Source organism: Grampus griseus, assembly GCF_964374135.1.
Source record: "Grampus griseus genome assembly, chromosome: 1".
Lineage (NCBI taxonomy): Eukaryota > Metazoa > Chordata > Mammalia > Artiodactyla > Delphinidae > Grampus > Grampus griseus.
The window spans coordinates 168,622,220-168,641,968 of record NC_139017.1 but is presented as its reverse complement, the minus strand read 5'-3'; the positions used below and the strand labels follow the sequence as shown (position 1 = coordinate 168,641,968).

The window sequence follows — 19,749 nt, the reverse complement described above, 5'->3', positions numbered from 1 at the left end:
CCCTGCAGGGAGCTGGTCACACGCCGGGCCACCCTGGAACGTGGTCACCTTGGGACCAGACCCCTCACTCAGGTGAGCGGGCGGCATGGGCTCCGGGGTTTTGGTGCCCCCTCCCCGAATTCCCCGGGAAGCAGAGCTGTACTATGGCGGGCGGGAAGGGCAGCCCAGGGCAGACCCGCCAACACCCGTCCTTTCGGTGACAGATGGCTGGGTTCCATCGCATGGTTTTCCCTTTCCGCCTGCTTGTCGGGAGAGCAGCCCCACATCAAAAGGGAAAAAACAACTTTTAAAAATGTGGCTTTTCTTGTGCTGGCAGAAGTGGGCCGCTAATTCCTTCTTTCCTGGAGCGAAGGCGCGAAGCCCAGAGGGCGTGTTCATCCTTCTGCCCCTCGAAGCCCGAGGCCCCCCGCCTCAGGCGCCTTCCAGCCCAGAGTGTTGTTCTTGTCTCTGTGCTGGGACTCGGGGGAGGGCAGGTCAGGCTGCCCTGGGAGGGAACCAGCAGAGGGCCTGGTGGCTTGACAACCCTCCTCGACACCACCTGGCAGCCAGTTCAAAAGCACCAGGTGGCCTGTGGTTGAGCCCTCTCAGTCCCCTCCCTTAGATTTCTGTTTTCTTCCAGAAGAATAAAACAACAGCATTACCGTTTTGCGGGGCGGAACTGGCCATTTCCACTCCAAAGTCCCACCTCACGGCCCGGCTCCGCTCCGGGCAGCTCCTCCCTGGCATCCTCAGCTTCCCTTGTGGGCCACACTGACCAGGTCCAACGTTACAAAATGTTGGAGACAAAGGAGGTAAAAATGCAAGCTCGACTCTGATGCTCACGTGGGTTACTATTCTTCCCCCAAATTAAAAAAATTATTAGAAGAACATTATTTTAAAAAAAGGAAGTTTACAATTTAGCCCACAACACCATAAATCAGCTTATCCCATAAATCTCATTTTTCCAAATTCCCCTCCGGTCTCTGTCCAGACGCTTACTTTTATGTAACTGTAGGCACAGCAAGGGTACGGGGCTGGGCTCGGCTCTCCTCACTTGGCCGGGATCACGAGCACCCTTCCACGGAGCCACGTGAGCTCCGTAATTGGTTTCATAGCTGGGAGAGTGTCCCGTTGGGTACTCCCCTAACTTACAGGCGATCGGACCTTCAGTAAAGAGACGAGGGCAGCAGCGCCAGAGCGGACCCACATTCCATTCACCTAAAGGGGCCTCTGGGGACGCGCACGGCTGCGAGTCTCAACCCGATGTTCCAGGACAAAGGGACTGGAGGACGCGTGATGAGAAAGGGCCGGCTCAGAATCGCCCAGAAGGCCAGCCTGTGTGGCAGAGTGGCCACGGGGCACTGACAGACCCTGTCCCACGGTTTATGGCCCTGCTCTGCGCGTGAAGCGTTAATTAAAGAGGGACCTCAACAAGTTTTTGGAAATTTATTCTTACCTACTGTACTTTGATCATAATGACATGAAACGGGAAAAAAATAATTTTTATGTGGTTCACATTTATGAGTTTTTACATAAAGGCTTTTGTGGGTATTTTAAGAATGTGCTAAAATGTTGTCTGAAACCACATAAAGCCATCTGAGGAGTCGCCCGCCAGAACTAACAGCACACACATGGAAGCACTTTAGCTGGCCTTTGTATATTTAATGAGTCAAATAGTATTAATATTGTTTAAATGCTAACATGCTATTTCAATAAGGGGGCTCTGCCATTCCTGGCGACTCGCTCTCGGGCTGCGCACGGCAGCATGAACGAGGCATCAAGAGTGGCCTGGCGCTGCAAGCAGGCGGCTGAGGGGTTCACCCGGCCGGCCTGTGCTCTGCCCCTCCTCCACAGGGCAGGGAGGGAGGACGGTCCCAGGACCACTGCCATGGCCCAGCCGCGCTGGGCACAAAAGGGGAGGCCCAGAGGTCTCTGGTCAAGGGGGCAGCTCGGGGAACATCTTTAAAACGTGGACGCCCAAAGACGAAACCCCTGGGCTTTTATTAGCCCTGGTACCTTCAGGGAGTGAGGGCTGAAATCCACACACACGGTGAGGACGGTGAATGACCTGTTAGCCACAGGGACACAGGGACAGTCTGTGGGGACGCTGCAGAGAAGCCGGCTTGGAAAGTCGAACCAGGCAACAGTGGGGCCTTTCAGAGTTCCAGGAGCATCAGTAGGGGAACCGATAGACCGACCCAGACCAACCCGGGAACGAGAGGAAAACGCTGCTCTGACGTCCACCCAAGAGTGAACTCTTTCAACCAAGCGCCATCGGCTCCACGGTTGGTGGCTTTCAAGAGCTTCCCAGCAGATTAATATTTTTTTAAGGCAAATGGAACTGCAGAGAATTCAGACAGCTGGCATTAAGGAGATGGGGGCACCTGGATTGGCTCCGTTAAGTCCCACCATCTGAAAAACAGCATGTTGACCACAACCAGGTTTCATCAACTTCAAAAGACCAGGTCACCAGGGCACTGCGCTGGATAAGCCAGGAGCCACAGGCAAGCCCCTCAGGTGGGTTGGCTATTGCCCCACACAGCCAATCACACTGAAGCGCCTGGGCGAGTTAGACCCTGAACCTGGATCAGCGAAAAGCCTGGGGTGTCAGTGACTCTCTTTTTCCCAGAGAGCTATGTCGTTTCCCCCTGAAATGCACTCCTCCACTTGACCAAAGTCAGCGTCATGCATACAGATTCTATGACCATAACTCTCCAACCTCAGGACTGCTGGGGAGGAGGAGACAAAAGGGAAAACATAATACTTCATACGCAAAATGACCTACTTCACAAAAGGAAAAAAAAAAAAAAACAAAACCCAAAACCTAGTTGGGCTCCTAAAGCTTTATGGAGTGTTTGAGGCTGAGGTGTGCGTGGAGACCAGGATGGAAACTTGTTTCAGGAATCTGGGCTGTAACCAGGCTTGGCCAACGTGGGGCTGCGCATGTAACAGGGAAGCCGGGACTGGAATCGGCTTGGAGGCTGGCCCTCCCTCTTTCCCATCAAATCGCCTCCTGGGAGAATAGCTGGACTTGTGGCTCTGATACAGAGGCCCCAACAGGTAATGAGTCACATGCCATGACCCCCACAAAAGAACCACAGCCAGCACAGATCTGCTGGGAGCAGGGTTCATTCAGACGTGCTCCTTTAGCCAAAAGTGGGCGGGGCAGCCTTCCCGGGACTGGGCAGGAGGCCGGAGCGGACGTGGATCTCTGGCAGCGCGATGACACCTGCGATTCGGAGGACAGGCAGTCACCCCCAAACCCAGACAAGTCGGTGGGGGGTGGGGGGCCAGCACAAGGCCACACCCTTAGGTGCTGGAGCGTGAGCTTCTGCAGCCGGCTTCATTAAACAAAGCCAAGAGGAAGGCAACGGATATGTGTGCGGCACCAATGTGGTTTTCTCATTTGCAAGATGAAAACATTGGACCCGAGGTTCACTGGGGTCTCTCCCAGCTCTGACACTCCAGGACCAGGTGGCCGCATGAGGGCCGGTGTGAGGCAGACTCTGAGCGCCACAGTGTAGATTCCCAACATCTTAGGTTGACCAAAACTTTGCTTACACACCTCCAGTGACAGCCGTTTCCACCATGGTTTTTGGAACGCGTCCCAGAATCTGCCCACGGACACGGGACAGGTATTCTGCAGACACTCCTTCCAGCACACACAGGTGCAACAGTCCCCATAGCAAACATGCCGATCGGCTTAGGCAGGCGCGACTCCAATGCCAGTTGCACTCAGACGTGCACATCTGGACCGTGGCTGCGGCGCTTTACAGCCTCGCTTTACGAGGTTTTTATTTTTTTACTTAAAGAGGAATAATGAAGGCCTCTCTGGAAACAATGGTTCTGCTGCAGGGGCCGCCGAGCTGGCCTGGCACCTGACCACACCGTCCGCACTGCATGCCACCCGTGAGCATCCTCTGCCTCTCGGGCTACCCGTGAACACACTGCCCACCCGGGAGGATGTGGACGGTCAAGGCCTTCTGGAGTTGCCATCACCATCACCCAAGAGCTGCCGTTTTTGAGAACCCATTCTGTGTCAGGGGCTTTGCATACATTATTCTACAGTTAAGATGGTGGAAACCCAGAGAGCGAAAGGAATGCACCCAAGTCACACAGCTGAGAACTGGGGAGCTGGCTGCCCCAGAGCCACGTCCTGTTCTCATGGCCCTGGTTTAGCCTGTGGGGCTGGACTTAGTGGACTTAGGTAAATTCTCTCTCTCTCTCTCTCTCTCTCTCTCTCTCTCTCTCTCTCACACACACACACACACACACACACACACACACACACACACACACACACACACACACACACACACACACACACACACACACACGCGCTGCTGTAAACAATGCTGCCTCAAGTGCAGGAGAAAGTCAGGGAAGGAAGGAAGGGGTACACCAAGTGGCCAGGAGTCTGTGCAACACAGAGAACCCTGCACTGGGAGTTCTGGAAGGAGGGCCCTCCACTTCAAGGTGGCAGCAGAGGCCTGCTGGCTGAACGGCTGGAAGACCACCCACCCTCGATACTCGCACGAAGCAGCTTCCCTGGCAGCACAGGGTGCCCGGCAGCACCAGGGAGCACCGCCACCGGAGGAAGCCGGTCCTCGCTTCACCCCAACACGTGCAGCCACATAACCCGAAGCGTGACTGGCTGCCGTGCGGTGACAGAACCCAGGAATCCTGGAGGAACCAGAGTCCTTGATGCTGAGTCGGGGATCATGTTTGTAAATGAGCTTGTCTTCTGCATGCTCCTGTTTTCCATTTAACTTTCTTCCAGCAGATGAAAAGCAGACAGCGCGTGCCAAGGCAAGCAGACCCTGGGCACGGCCTCAGGAGCCTGGCGAAGGGGACCCACGTGGACGCACCATCACTGGCCTCCAGGCTGGGGGGCAAAGAGTGGCCTGTCTGGACCCTGCGTGCACGGGCTCTGGGAACCGCAGGAAACGCCCCTGCTTCAGAGCAGGGCTCAGAGCAGCTGAAACTTACACCACGAGAGCAGGAAGCGACTCGACCCAACTCACCCCAAAGCAGACAGAGCGTCTCTCCACGCGTCTCCCACTCCATCAAAACAGCGCAGCTGAGGCGACCTTGGCTTCCCCCTTAGCTGCCTCCAGCACTCTCACACCGGCCCGACTGGCAGCCGGAGGCCCACAGCAGGCAGGGCGGGTTCCCAGAGGCCCTCCAAATGCATGGAAGATACAAATAATGTAGATGGAAACCCAAACACTAATTATGCTGCCGACAAGCTGAGAGCCAGGCATGATTTCCCCACCTTTACCACGCGGTCCCTGGGGCACAGGATGTGTAGCAAGCGGCACTGTGGCAGGGTCCCTCGGGAGACCTTCAGACCCGGGAGAGGCCCTCCACCTCCGGGCAAGGGGGAAAAGGTTCACGCGGCGGGGGCCACCCAGACCTGTGTGAAGGGGCAGGCAGCCAGGCCGATGGCCAGTCCCGATGGTCCAGGTCTCACCTGCCCCAGAACTTTCCTGAACGATTCCATCACCTCACGCTTACTCTGCTCAGTGCTTCCACCCATCTCCCGGCTGGGTTCTGACTCTGGAGACCAAAGGTAACTGGGCCTGGCTGTTTCTGGTGGTGGGAAACACAGGGTAACCTCAACCCACAGGTGTCGCTCAGCCAGACTAGCGGGGGAGCGGTGAGGACCGAGCAGCCAGAGTAAGAGGAGTCCGAGTCAGGGTCTCGCACCCCAGCCCCCAAACAACTTCTGGAGAGATCTCTCAGGACGCACAGCCAGAGCTGTCCCACGCATCCCGGGACCCTCCAGACCCTGCCCCGGGTGCTGAGGACTACACCCCAGGCCTGTGCCGGACGAGGGCCCGTGCACCTCTCCGCATGGCCCCTGTGCCCTGGCCACACCAGTGAGCCCCTCCCCACCAGGTCACACGGCTGAGCATGGCTCCCCACGACCACCTGAGCTTCCACGATTTGCTAGGAGGACTCACAGGACTCAGAAGAGTCGTGCTCGCAGCCGGGAGTTATTCCAAGGAGACAGGGCACAGCCGCCGAGGGAGGGAACCGGGTCCAGGCTTCCAAGGCTGCCCCCACCCCGCCCCGCAGAGTCACACGAGGTGCGCCTAATTCCCCAGCGACGACGGGCCGGGACGGCGTGTGAAGTGCTGCCCCCGGGGAGCCCCCCCCCACCCCGCCCCGAGCCTCGGTGCCCAGGGCTCTTACTGCTGAGCTCCTCTGCCTGGCACACACCGCAGCTCCAGGCTCCAGCACGGAGGCTGCAGTTCTGCACAAACCATAGCGTTTGCGCGACAGTTTCCACGTCATCACTGCTCCTATCAGGGAATGGAACAAAACCTCCCAGATCCAAGGTCCCAGATGCCAGCCAGGCCTGCTCTGGTGATGCTCCTCTGCGACAGGGACGCCCGCTCCAGTCACCCCACGGCCCCTCCCCGGCCACTGCTATAGATGCAGCGCCCAGTTTTTGGTCCTTCTCAGCACTTACCAAAGGGTGCGAGTCCTTCGTTCGTTTGTTCACTTCTTCCCCTGTGTACCTCCTCACCCCTGCTGGGCCCAAGGGGCCTGCCTGACCCACCCCCACGGCACCTGCAGTGCTCAGAGCACGGCAGGCTCTCGGGAAGTATCTGTGGCTCCGTGCTAAGTGCTCTCTCCCGTCGCCGCAGACGGGAGCTACCTCACTCCATTTCTGAAACAGATTTACTCAAGGTCTTGCTGCGGTCTATGGCAAAGCCCCACCAGGACCCGAAGCCTCCTAACGCGGCCTGCTGCCTCGCCATGTCTGCACCAAAACCACCTCCCAGCCACAATAAAAACACAGCCACACAGGTCACTGCTGCAAGGCGAGGATAATTCTGTCACACTCAAAGGTGTGAGTGGACACCATGAGTGCAAGGTGAGCCTTGGGAACAGCGCCTCACTGACTGCCCTCACCCACCCCCATCCCCCACCCCCCAAGATGGGCAGTGGCACCTTGCTGACAGATAAGGAAACAGAGGCCAGAAAGCGGACCACTCGCCCCAAGTCAGTGAGTAAGGGCAGACCAGCGAATCAAGGCCAAGTCTCTTTCAAAGCCCAGGCCCTCCCCCACTCTGCAGCCTGACGCGGACACAGTGACTTCTGCTGGGAGGTGTCTGTGCCTGCTGCCAGGTGTCCCCACCGACCACCAGTTAGCTGCTTCCCATACTTCTGCTACCTCCATTTCATCAGAAAGCCTCCCGCTACCACCTACGATTCCCATCAGGACTGAAACACTGAAACTCTCCAGGCCCAATGCTCACATCCCAGGAAGGGGCAGCCCCGGGGAGCCCAGGGTGAGAGGTCTGAGACGGCAGCTGGGAACATGGAGTTTCAAGGACCCAAGAAACCAAGGCAACAAACTTTCTCTGCACAGGAACACGGATGCCCTGCCTTCGCTGGGCTGGTGTCGCTCAAACGTCACGTGACAGAGGCGCAGAGAAGGGAAGGAAGGAGCGGAAGCAGCCACAACTGTGACCCGGTCCCAGCGGGGGAGAGGAGGCGGGGAGCCGCGGGAAGGCCCATCTGCCAGCGCCCGGCCGCTGCTGGAGAGGCTCGCAGGCTCTGGGGCTGCCACAGGGACGCCAGCCTTGTTTCACTCTGTAAACGTCTTCCAGACAAGAAGGGCTGATTAGGAAACCTAATTAAGGCTTTTGAAGATTATCTCAGACCCGAAGCAAAGGAAGAACACAAAATGCCTTCCCGCCCCGCTCCCCCACCCCCTAGACTCTGGCCTTCGTTAAGCTTTGATTTCAATCAATTGCACACCCACTAAAATTAACTTATAAGGCCAATAAATTGCAACCGCATGTTTGAAGGTATTATCTGCTGCAAGCCAAGAGCCAAGGACCGCAGAGCGCGGGGCAAGATGCCTGGCACAGATGGGAGCAATCACCTCTGAAAGAAAGCAGTGCCAGCCCCTTCGGTCAGAACATCTGGTCTCAACAGAACCTGGGCCGACAGAGGACCCAGGGTGAAAGCCAGAGTGGGGAAGGTTTCCCATCTTCTCTGGGAACCTGAAAACGCAAAGCACTGATCGTGGGGTTCGTAGCAGCCAACTGGTGGCTCACACCACAAATAAGATGTTTCTCTGGCAGCTGCAAGTGCTGACCCTCTACTAAGTCTCTCCCAAGAAAGATGGCTCACTTAGGTCACATGATGAGGTTCTGTGACCGACGAGCTACCCCAGGCTTAAGGCCTGAGAAGGCAGAGACAACTCTGCCAAGACAGCAGTGACCCTGTGAGCCAGCCACCCGAGAGGAGGCCCTTTCTGCGACCTCTCCCTCTTCCCCAGGGGCTAACTGAGCCAGCCCATGAATTAGAGTCAGGAAACCATCCTGGGGCTTGGCAGAGAATGAGAGTAGCCTGGATGTCGGCGACCAAGGTGGGAGGGCTTGCGGGGAGAGAAGTGATGACGTTCCAGATGACTGGAGAGTTGATCAGGACTTCCCCCAGCGCCAGCACTCCAGCAAAACCTGCCTGTCATCTCCTGAGCATTTTCGGCAAATGGACTATTTTAAATCTAAGATCAGAGCCGTGCTATCAATGGTTGCTTAACAGTTATTCTCTTGGGGAAAAGTTACCACCACAATCCCTTTCTGTCACTGGTGACGGCAAAGAAGGAAATCAGTAAACGTGGGAGGGACGGGAGGGTGGGATGGTGAGAACGTGGCAGGGACCTGGGAGGGGCAGGGGGGAAGCCAGAACTGGGGGGGCTTCAAAGGAATCATGCAGAACACACAGCTCACCTCCCTGGGCCCCTACGCGCCACTTGCCCACCTTGGGAAAGGAGTTGTGCTCCAAACTGCTGGCACTTTTAAGCTATATGGAGAAATGCTGTGCACAGGCAGGAGAGAGGGGGGCCACATCCCCACTGGAGCTGCAAGCCAGAGGGCCTGTTCGTCAGTGTGTCCCTGGCCTGGCCCCTCACTCGGACCACACCAGTTCCACATCCCAATTCCCTACAAAGTCAAAACCTTTACAGCCCCAGGGATCAAAGTCCAGAGCCCGAGGACAGAAGCCAAGGCTTTCCCTCGGGGTGCTGGGGAAGAAGCTTTTCTCTCTCACGGCAGAGAGAAGCCCCCTTCGCCCGGCCTGGATCGCATCTCAGCTGGCTCCACGCTCCCCGAGGTCTCCTTCCACTCATCGTGTTAAGGAGAACATCAGGAGGAAGAAAAAGGTTGACGGGCCAGGACCAGCACAGGAGGAAGCGGAACCAGGAAGCCGTCTTCACTACCGTGGCCGCAGGTTCAGTCTTAAGGCACAGCCAACAGTTGGGGAGGGGGAGAGGTCCACGCCGGAGGAGGACGTGGCAGGAAAGAGCACCTTAGGCCTCTTTGTTTTTTTCTTTTCCTTTTTTCCCTGTGCCACACAGCTTGTGAGATTTTAGTTCCCCAACCAGGGGGTTGAAGCCTGGCCCTCAGCAGTGAGAGCGCAGAGACCTAACCACTGGACTGCCAGGGACTTCTTCCCCATTTTTCTTCTGTCAAACCTGCAGCCCTTCAGAAGCCAACAAATCTCTGTGAGCTGAGCTCAGCGCGGCCTTCCCAGCGTAGGGCGAGGGTCCTTCCTGCCAGGAGTCGCGGAACAAGGAGCCCCCGAAGGCTCCTTACAGCACAGCTGCTCCCGCAACAAGGGGGTTCTAATTCTAAGCCCGAGGGCCAGTCTGGCAGCTTTCAGTCATTTGAGGTGGGGACTGGTCGAGAGGCCGGAGCACAAGCCAAACTCGGTCGTAACTCTGCAGTCCAGCAGGGCCCCAGCATTCACAAACACTGGGAGGTCAGGAGGAGTTAAAGTCGGGCCTAGTACAGGGGATGGGCCTGCTCAGCCCCCGGGGGGCACAGGCCAAGCCCCACTTTGGAGCAGGGCACCCTGGAGCGGCAGCTGTCCGCATCCAGCCCTCCTAGGAGCGATGGTGTGCCCGTCCTCTCCTGGCGGCGTCCTTCCAATCACCCTCTCTTCCTTCTGGCAGGGCTGCGTCTGCCCGAGGCTCCGGCACCCCTCGGCAAGCCCAGGACATGGGCCATCCTGCCGGCTGCTCAGGCAGCAACTCGGCAACCAGAGCCAGCAGACCTGAGGCAGTGTCGGGGAGCCTCCCCTCAGAGGAACTGCTGCCTGCGTCCACGTGTCCACGTGAAAGGCAGGCAGGTGGAAGAATCCACGGAGGAGCGCTGTGGCTTCCTTCACTGGGTGACAGCAAAGGAGTCTTCCTTCCTGCAGGAAGAGGTCTAGACTGCGGAGGGGCAGGGATGAAGCATAAAGAGGAAGGCATGACCTACTGCCCCTGCCTCCCTTGGAACGATCTGGTCCAGGTCCCTAGAAAACCTGGAGCGACCACTGGCCTGTGCTGCTCAAGGCCTCCGAGCCCCTCGCTCATCTCCGTCTGCTCCAGAACCACAGGGGGAAGAGCTCAGGCTCTGGCCCTGCCCAGGTCACTGACATGGCCACTAACAAGTCACAGGGCACTCTGACGACGGGGACTTCCAGAGGTGAGCAAGGTACTGGGAGGGAGGGGGCAGGGAAGGAGGAAGGGAAAGGAAGGAAAGAAAGAAAAAGGAGACTTGCATTCGTCCTCACGTAAGGCCTCAGGAGAGGGCGTCCTCAGGACACTGATAACACAGGGTGCTTTGAAACTGCTGACTCTGGTTGCCCAATGACAGCTCTAGCCAGCCCGGTGGCCTGAGGTTGCTGAGACAGGGAGAACCGGGCCTCCCCTCACATACAAGGGCATGAAGGGCCTCCTGCCCTCCTCTGTGGGCGCCACCCGCAGGCCTTGTACTCTCTCCTCCCCCACGGAAAAGCACACTGATGCTGCTGGGGACAGATGGCATTCTCTGGGCCAGGATTCCACCTCCACAGACCATCCCAGAACCTCCGGGGCTGGCTTGTCCTGTTAGATCCGCCACTGGGTGGAGGAAGCTGTCCTTTCACCCCCTCCCCAAGCCCCCGCAGCCCCGCTCACCTTTACAGGAGAGTGCAGGCCCATGCACAGCCCCAGAGAAATACGGGTCATTAAGGCTTAACGCCACCTTCAAAGTGGACGCTCGCCCAGGCAGGGAAGCCTTCTCAGGAGGCGGCGCAGAGAGTCAGACCGAGGGTACGAGCCCAGCTCCTGCCGTTTCCTAGCAGATTAACCACTGGAGGACTTCTCTGAGCATCGGTTTCATCGTCTGTTAAATGAGGTAACTCCCACTTACCCTACAGAGTTGCTGTAAGGATTGGGGGATCACAGTGAAGACTTTTTAATGGTGATGGGGAAAGGCTTACGATGTTAGGCCAGTCAAGACCCCACAGAAGGCACACGTCTAAGACTGACCACGTGTCATTATACACGTGAACCAGCGAGACAGGAGGGAGAAAGGAGTCAGAGACGACACCAGCCTCTTCCCTGGGCCTGGGCCCAAACGGCAGCACAGGGCACCAACACGTCTGCATTGCTTTCTTCGGGAAATCACAGCCCAAATGTTTAGCCTCTAAGAAATCAGAACCAGCCTCGTGCTGATCCTTGGAGCCGCTGGCACAGGCAGCCCTCTGCCCAGACCACTCCTTTCCGGCTCGGGCGTCACTCTATTGTTCGTCCTCCCACAGTGGACGCACCGCACAGACAGGGACGTGGCCCTCCATATTCAAGGCCAGTGCCCCAGGGCTTGGCAAGCAAACACTCAAACGTCAGTCAGGTAGATGGATAACTGTTGGGCTCTGGAGTTGGATAAGGACGGTTTCATACTGGACCATAACATGCGAAATACGTTACTGGCTGTGTGAAGTTGGGCAAGTGACTTCACCTCCCTAAACCTGTCAACTCATTTGTAAAATGGGGACAATCCTCTTGCACAGGCTGATGTGAAGATCAAATGAGACTGAGAGGCAGTGAACACTGTGCTCGCCCAGCCACTGGCTGGTAACTGCTGTTATTACCACTGCTCTCTTATTATCAATATTATCATGACCCCATGAAGCTGATTCCACTTGGGAATTCTTATTTAGCAGCTGGATAGGCTTCTTGCCAAATGGCCAGGTAAGACCAACTACAAATAAACCAGAGGTGACAGCAACGAGGACATCTCTCAGCATCACTGGAAGAGGAGCTATTCTACCACAGGGCACATTTCTAGACATAAGACCGCTTTAATCAGTGAATTCACTCTAATGGTGAAAATCAATAAGTTGTGGAAACTTCAGGCAAATATGGACTCAAGTCCTAGCTCTTCGCCTCTGTGTCCTGTGGTGAGTCATTTAGCCCCTGGGAACCTCAATCTTCTCATCTGTATATAAAAAAGGGAAAATCATCTCCCCCAGAGGTTCTTGAAAGGATTAAAGATAACGTATATACGATACTGGCACATGACAGACACCCCAGATAAAGCTGGGTCACACAGTGCCGTTCGGGAGCTACCGAAACGTTCAGGGCCATTTGTTCATGGCTTCCTCAGAGCTTCTGCTTGTGTGTTGTGGGTCTTTTTGTCTGTCCGTGTGTCAGACTGAAAAGTGTCACTTTTCCTCCCAGACCAGCTTGTAAAGTAAATTCTTTTTTATATGCGTTACATCAAATCTGCTAAAAACTGGAAAACCACGCCAACTGTCTGCAAGATGGAGACCTGAAACTCCTTCTTGAAGTGTAACACCACCAGCTTTCAGACAGTGGTTTCCGCCGTTCAGATGCTTCGTTTCTCTCATTTCCATTTTCTTGCCTATATCCTAGGTCAGGTCAGGGAGGGCACCCTGTAGACCGAAGGCCAATTCCCACCTACCTCAAGCCTCAAGAAGACGGTTTTACATTTTTAAAGGATAAAATATACATAAAAAAGAAAGAACAAAGAAAAAGGGATAGAGACTGTGTAGTCTGTAAAGCCTAAAATGTTTACTATCTGGCCCTTTGCAGAGTGTATGCCACGCCCTCCCCAAATGACTGAATCTGTACTGAGGTAGCATTGCATGTATTCCAGTGTTGTTACATTTTCAATACAGAACTGAATTAAAAATGAGATTCTACAGATTAAGAAAAAACGCTTCAGAGGATAACCTGCTTTGCAGCCTTTCCTTGCAAGGCGGATTAATTAAGTGGTCACCCTTTCTGGTGGTGTGGAGGGACTGGATGGAAGCAGAAAGCAGGTGCAGCGAAAACACTTCCCAAAGTGCAGGCTGAGGCCCCCAAAACTCGGGAGTCAGCAAAATGCTGGCTCAGAGGTGGTTGCCCAAGGCCCACTGTTTAAGGACCTCGACTCCTCCCGCCCTGGTGACTGGTCTGGAAGCAGGTGCCCTGAGCTCCAGGTGAGAACAGAGTCAGGGCAGGCAGTGCAGTGAAAACCAGAGGGGCCTTTGGAGACAGACGGAGCCGGGTTTGATTCCTCACTCTGCCTCTTGCCTTTTGGACAAACACCTTAATCTTTCTGAACTTTGATTTCTTCATCTGGGAAATAGGGACTAAAACAGTGACCACATTTGTGAGGATTTAAGGATTTAAGATGACGTGTATGAAATATCTGGCACTGAGTCTTGCACAAGGGAGGTGCTGTCCCAATGGCACTGGCTGTTCCTGAGAGGCACGATGCAGAGTACTGCCCGGGCAAGGTAGCAGCAGCCTCTCACGACTGGCCCGATGACCACGCTCGGGCCCAGCGCCCTGCTGCGGGAGCTCAGAACTTCTACTATTTAGGCCAGCCAGGTGGCAGGTCTAAGGGAGACGACCTGGCCTCGCGTTTCATCTATGAACTACCTATCGAAAGAGCTGCGGGGCAAAGGGAGTCCGTAACTCACAGGTCTCGGTACTGGTCAAAGGCATTGTTGGCTTCCACCTCCAGCTTCCTCAGCCGAGCAGAAGGCATGGCCCCATCTTCCAAAGGGGGGTCATACTTGTTACTCCACGGTGACCTGGAGGGGAGAAGGAGAAGGAGATCACATGAATCATTCCAGTGAGCCATCGGCCCAAGCCCCAGCTTCTGAAATGTCAGAGGAAAAGCCATTATCCACAGGCCCTGGGCATAGACACGGCTTTCTCAAGGTTTGCAGAGCAACGGCTCAGATTCCATCTGACCTGGGTATGAACCCCAGGCTCCAACTCTCACCAGCTGTGCATTTCCAACAGGTGTCTTGACTTCACTGAGCCTCCCTTTCCTTATGTGCAAACTGAGGCTACTATTTACCCACAGGGCTGCTTTGAGGAGCACAGGAGAAAAATATTGATACATCAAGTGCCTAAATTAGAGACGGGCATATAGTAAGTGCTCAACAAATGGGACTTCTTTCTCACCCTTTTAAAAATTTTCCTTTGTTCTCACCACTGTTTTGATCAATAGAGGCCCCTCTCTCCTCCCTGGCCTGCTGGCAGCTCTGGAGAAACTCCTACTCCTCAAAGATCTTCTTACATGATTAAGGATTAAGAAGAGAGCTGTCAGTTATGGAAGCAACAAGAGAGCCAGCCCCCTGGGGAAAGGCTGACCACACGTAAGAAAACCTGAGGGACAGAGTTCTCCCCGTGAACAGAGGACGGCCTTCCAGCCTCCAAGGGCTGTGCACACAAAGAAGACTGTGAAGTAATGAGAACCAGCCTCACTTTTTCCAGTCCAAAGTCTTGCTGCATTTTTTAAAATGTGTTTTGCCACATCAGGAAAGCATTTAATCACAGAGAGTGCTGGAAGGGGGGTTATAAGGGAAATAGCCACTCATTAATTCCCGCAGGTGGAGTTCACAGAGCTGGGGGTTCAAAGAAAGAGAATTAAAAAGGTGAGGGGTGGGGGGGGCCTGCCTGGTGGCTCAGTGGTTAAGAATCCGCCTGCCAATGCAGGGGACACGGGTTCGAGCCCTGGTCCGGGAAGATCCCACATGCCGCAGAGCAACTAAGCCCGCTCGCCACAACTACTGAGCCCGCGTGCCACGACTACTGAGCCCGTGTGCCTAGAGTCCGTGCTCTGGAACAAGAGAAGCCGCCGCAATGAGAAGCCCGCGCACCGCAACGAAGAGCAGCCCCCGCTCGCTGCAACTAGAGAAAGCCCGCGCGCAGCAACAAAGGCCCAACATGGCCAAAAAAAAAACCAAGGTGAGAGGGTAAAAGAAAGGAGGAGAGGACAACATGGAATTCGGGCAAAGTCCTTCACGTTCTGGGGCACAAACACCTTGACACGTCCACGGTAAGAAACCCCGCTGCCTCTCCCGTCTCCCCCCCCGACGACACCACTTCACATCACTGAGGACTGAAAAGAACCTTCTGATTTAGGATTGTTGGTAAGGGAAGAAAGGCCTCACTGCCTCCCGAAGCCCAGCTTTACCTAGTTCTGTGCACAAACATCTTTCTTCGTGGTAACTGATGCCTGGCACCTACCTTAGCAGACCATGTCAAGTCAGCTGGGCGACCTCTTCTCCCAGCCACCCTCAGGCAGGGGTCCCAGCTTTCTTGGCTGCTGGTCCACAAACGTAAGCGGGGGAAGAGTTGCTGTGCTTGGTGTCCCAAAAGGGCCTCATGCAGCAGCTGCTCAGGCCACCTCAAAGCAGGAGATGCTTGGAAACCCTCCTTTGCACACCAGCCCCTGACCTCACTCACCAGTGTCGGGAGAGACTGTGCAGCAATGGGCTGAAACGCTCCCCACTGCCCCGTGACCAGCAGCCAGCTCTTGTGGTCACACTGTGTTGCGCACAGGCCACAGCAAACAAAGGGCTGTTGGACAAGCCAGGACCCCACCTGGCTCGAAAAGAAGGCGAGAAGCCGACGCCGGGCACCCTCTCACGCTCCCCGAGGCCTCTCCCTCCCTGGGCAGGGCTGACACGTCCATCATCGCTGTGTTCACCCCTCACAACAGTGCTGCCCGACAGAACTTTCCCCGACAACAGAAATGTTCTGTATCTGCGCTGTCCCAAACGGTAGCCACTAGCTTCACATGGCTCTGGAGTACTTGTGTGACTGAGGAACCGAATTTTAAACTTTACTGAACTTGAAATCATTTAGACGGTCAACTTTAGAACCTTAGCTCCCAGAGGGAAAGAGTTGTGTCTGTCTTGCTCTCCACTGTTTGCTCAGCACCTGGAACACTGCCTGGTGCTCAACCACATGCTCATGAGAAAAAAAAAAGGCAGAGGAATGAGTGAATGATCTCACACCCGACACAAAGCAGAAGTAACCACTGCCCCCGCCTGTCCCCTCACTCCCACACAGATGTCGGTTCCTGCAGCGGTCGCATCCCCACCCTTGACAACGAGAGCGCTCCAGGCAGAAGCGTGTGCAGTCTGCCCTCGCACCCCGGCACCCAACACACAGCTGGTGGGCGGAAGCCTTCTGGCGCGGGGTGGGGAGGAAAGGACACACGGCACCCCTGCAGGTGCTCCTCCAAACCAACAGCACCCCGGCACCCAACACACAGCTCATGGGCGGAAGCCTTCTGGCGCGGGGTGGGGAGGAAAGGACACGCGGCACCCCTGCAGGTGCTCCTCCAAACCAACAGAGGTGGGGCAACTTTCTGCTTTCTCTGCTGAGGGACACCTAAGCATTTAAAAAAAAAAAAGAAAGGAAAAAAAAGAAAATCAACAAAGACCTCTTACCAGATCCAGAGACAAAGATGAGGTTGCAGAGTGCTGTCACCACCAGTTTATTTGTAAACTACGCTTGGTACCTCACCTCCACTCACCGAGGGGAGTGCAGAGGAATCTGAGCGGGAGAATCTAAACTCCCCACCTGCCCTGCGGCTCCTCAAGTCCCCAAGACTCTCCTCAGCACACTCTGAGGTCTCTAACTTCCGTTTCCACGGTTACACGGCCATTGCTGTCCTGGGGGCCTGGAAGTCCCACCCCTACTGGCTTTCATTTAAAGGCGACCTGATTAGACATAAGAGCCAATCTCTCTTGAAGACTGGGGGTCTGGAATTTTCAAGACACATCTCTCCCTGCTCACAGATGACAGCGTTTCAAGCCGTTAGTCCTGGAGCCAGGGTAATTGTAGCTGGGGGAAAGATCATAACATTACCCAGAATATCCTGAGTGGAAGGGGCACTCAGAACACATTTTAAGAGCTTAAATGGAGGTCATTTGAAAAAAGACAGATGGACAGGAACGCTTAGATTTCAAAAGTCAGGCCTTTCATTTCCCTCAGAGAATGCTTTTTGTTTCAGCTAACAGGTTTCAAACAGTGCTGCTGGCAAACCGTCACACCATAAGGATCTTATTTAAGCAAACGATCAGACACAGGACAGAAATGTGTGGAGAAACTCAGAAGACCTTGAAGTTTTATACCGAGAAGAGAAAAAAAAGGAAAGCCCTGTGCCCTGACACCCGGGACTCCTCTTCAGCTGAAGACCCCCAGGCCCCCTACGGAGCCCCAGGAATGCAGGTGGGAGCCAGCAGGGCGACCTGGAGGTACCACATCCTGGGAAAGCCTGGCCTGGGCATGGACTGGAAATGATTCCAGCCTTCCACAGGCTGCTGGGCAACAGCTGCCTCACACAGCAAGCCCAAATTTTCAGGTGGAACAAAAATACGACGATGATGTTGAAGAAGCAAGACTCAGCTCCAGGCCCCCCTCTTCCAGGGTGTGTCCCCTGAACCCCATGCCTGGTGAAGCTGCTCATCCTTTGGCCATGGGCTCCCTGGCCTGTCAGCCCACTTAGCACCCTGAGGGACCTCTCCCTTGGTGAACTAGACCTGGCCCTATGCCCACAACCCGGACGGTGGCTGGCGCTCCAAGGCTGAGCCTGATCTGCCTCAGGGCTTGTCTCACCACCTGGGAGCTGGACGCCCACCTCTGCACCTCCATCTCCACACAGACCTCCGGGAACTCAAGACTACCCACAGCCTAGCCGACTCTCCACGTCCACCCGATGGGCATCTGAAGTTTAAAATGCCTCCAATCAGTCCCTCCCAGAGCCTTCCTCACCTGGAGAGTCAGTGACCCCACCTTCCAGCTGCTCATCTGCCCCACCCCCGCACCTGCAAACACTGCTGGCTCTACTGTTTTTTTATTTTGCGGTACGCGGGCCTCTCACCGTTGTGGCCTCTCCCGTTGCGGAGCCTGTGCTCCGGACGCGCAGGCTCAGCGGCCATGGCTCATGGGCCCAGCCGCCCCACGGCATGTGGGATCTTCCCGGACCGGGGCACGAACCTGTGTCCCTTGCATCGGCAGGCTGACTCTCAACCACTGCGCCACCAGGGAAGCCCGCTGGCTCTACTTTTAAAATGTACCTCAAACCCGACTACCTCTCCCCATCTCCAACTCTAGTCTCCAGTCTAGGTTAGACCAAAATACATTCTTTACCTGACCTCCATTTGAAACTAGGAAAGGGATGTGATCACATGATAGTCGTCTAGTCTTGTTTAAATAGTATGAATTCTTTGTAATTTCCCCCAAGTTCGGTGCTGTTCAGCCCTTCACATGTGTTATTTCTTTCAACCCCTATGGCCCTGGCCTTCAAGGCCTCTGGCCTCACCTCCTACCCCTGCCCACCCCCTTCACTGCTGTCTCCCACTCGGGCCTCCCTGCCAGGCTCAACCCTGACAGCTCACCCCACCCAGGGCCTTTAAAGGGGACACTCTTCTCCCAGACCTGCGCGGGACTGAACCTTCTCATCCTTAAGTCTCATTTCACACTTGACCACCAACGCCAGAGCCTTCCCTGTTTACCCCTCCGCCTCTCCCTCCCCTGGTCTTCCATTATTTTCTTTATTTGCTCTTCAACAATATATACTGTTTATGCAGCTGCTTACTCTCCGGATTCCTCACTAGGACACAAGCTCCACAGAAGAGAGACTCAGTGTCTGACACACGAGTGCCTGCTCACAGAAACATGTCACTGAGCACCTGTTAGAAGAATGAACACTATCACCCTCCACTTAATACATGAGAGAACTAGAGTCCAGAGACAGTAAGTAATTTGTCAAAGTTCCTGTCTGCTCAAGGGGGCAGTGCTGGTTTGGAGCCCATGTCGGCTACCTCCAGCGAATTTCTCCTACTTTCATTTTTCAGGCCCCAACCCCTCCCCCAAAAGAGCATGAGGCCAAAGCGTTAAGACCCAGCCCAGGTTCTGCGGCTTCTAAAAAAAGCCTATAGCCTACGGCATTCCTCCACCATTCTCCAAGGTACTGACTACAGCCATCCACCACAGGAATACTGGATGCGTGTAGAGATTCCCAGTCTTTTTTAATATTAAGAACTCCTAGGCACCCTTAAAAACCTAGCTCGGACATCTCCTCCAGGAAGTCTTCCTGGAATCAACCTCGGCCTTCTCTATGCTACCTTCTCTATGCAATAAGCTTGGCCCTGGCTGCAGGAATCACGTCACACAGTAATCAGCTCCTGGGTGTGTCTCCTGTTCTAGACCACGGATCACCCAGGGCAGGGACGCAAGTCGACTTAGTTATTCGCAGCCCTGGACAGGGTGATGGAGAGAGAAAGGACAGCTGCACATCTGTCTGACGAGATTCATTCACATGCCCTCCCTGGGCTCGGGATTCCTGTCATGGGCACATCCTGGACCTTCTCCTTTGCAGGATTTGATGCAATTTTAATGAAGCAGCTTGCTGGGGGTTCTTTCTTTTCTTTTTTTTTTTAAATTAATTAATTAATCTTTGGCTGTATTGGGTCTTTGTTGCTGCGTGCGGGCTTTCTCTAGTTGCGGCGACTGGGGGCTACTCTTCGTTGTGGTGCGCGGGCCTCTCATTGCAGTGGCTTCTCTTTACCGTGGAGCACAGTCTCTAGGCACGCGGGCTTCAGTACTTGTGGCACGCAGGCTCTAGAGTACAGGCTCTAGAGCACAGGCTCAGTAGTTGTGGTGCACGGGTTTAGTTG

At 55.1% G+C, this 19,749-nt stretch overlaps 1 protein-coding gene across 2 annotated transcripts in view; it reads right to left on the bottom strand.

The window, feature by feature from the left end:
- The window catches only part of CAPZB (capping actin protein of muscle Z-line subunit beta), a 136,084-nt gene that overhangs the window by 21,352 nt on the left and 94,983 nt on the right, over positions 1 to 19,749 (bottom strand). For both annotated transcript variants that reach the window (XM_082664069.1, XM_082664070.1), the window contains exon 4: positions 13,744 to 13,857. In XM_082664069.1, coding sequence (XP_082520195.1) covers positions 13,744 to 13,857 — 114 coding nt within the window. The remainder of the gene's footprint in view (positions 1 to 13,743; positions 13,858 to 19,749) is intronic.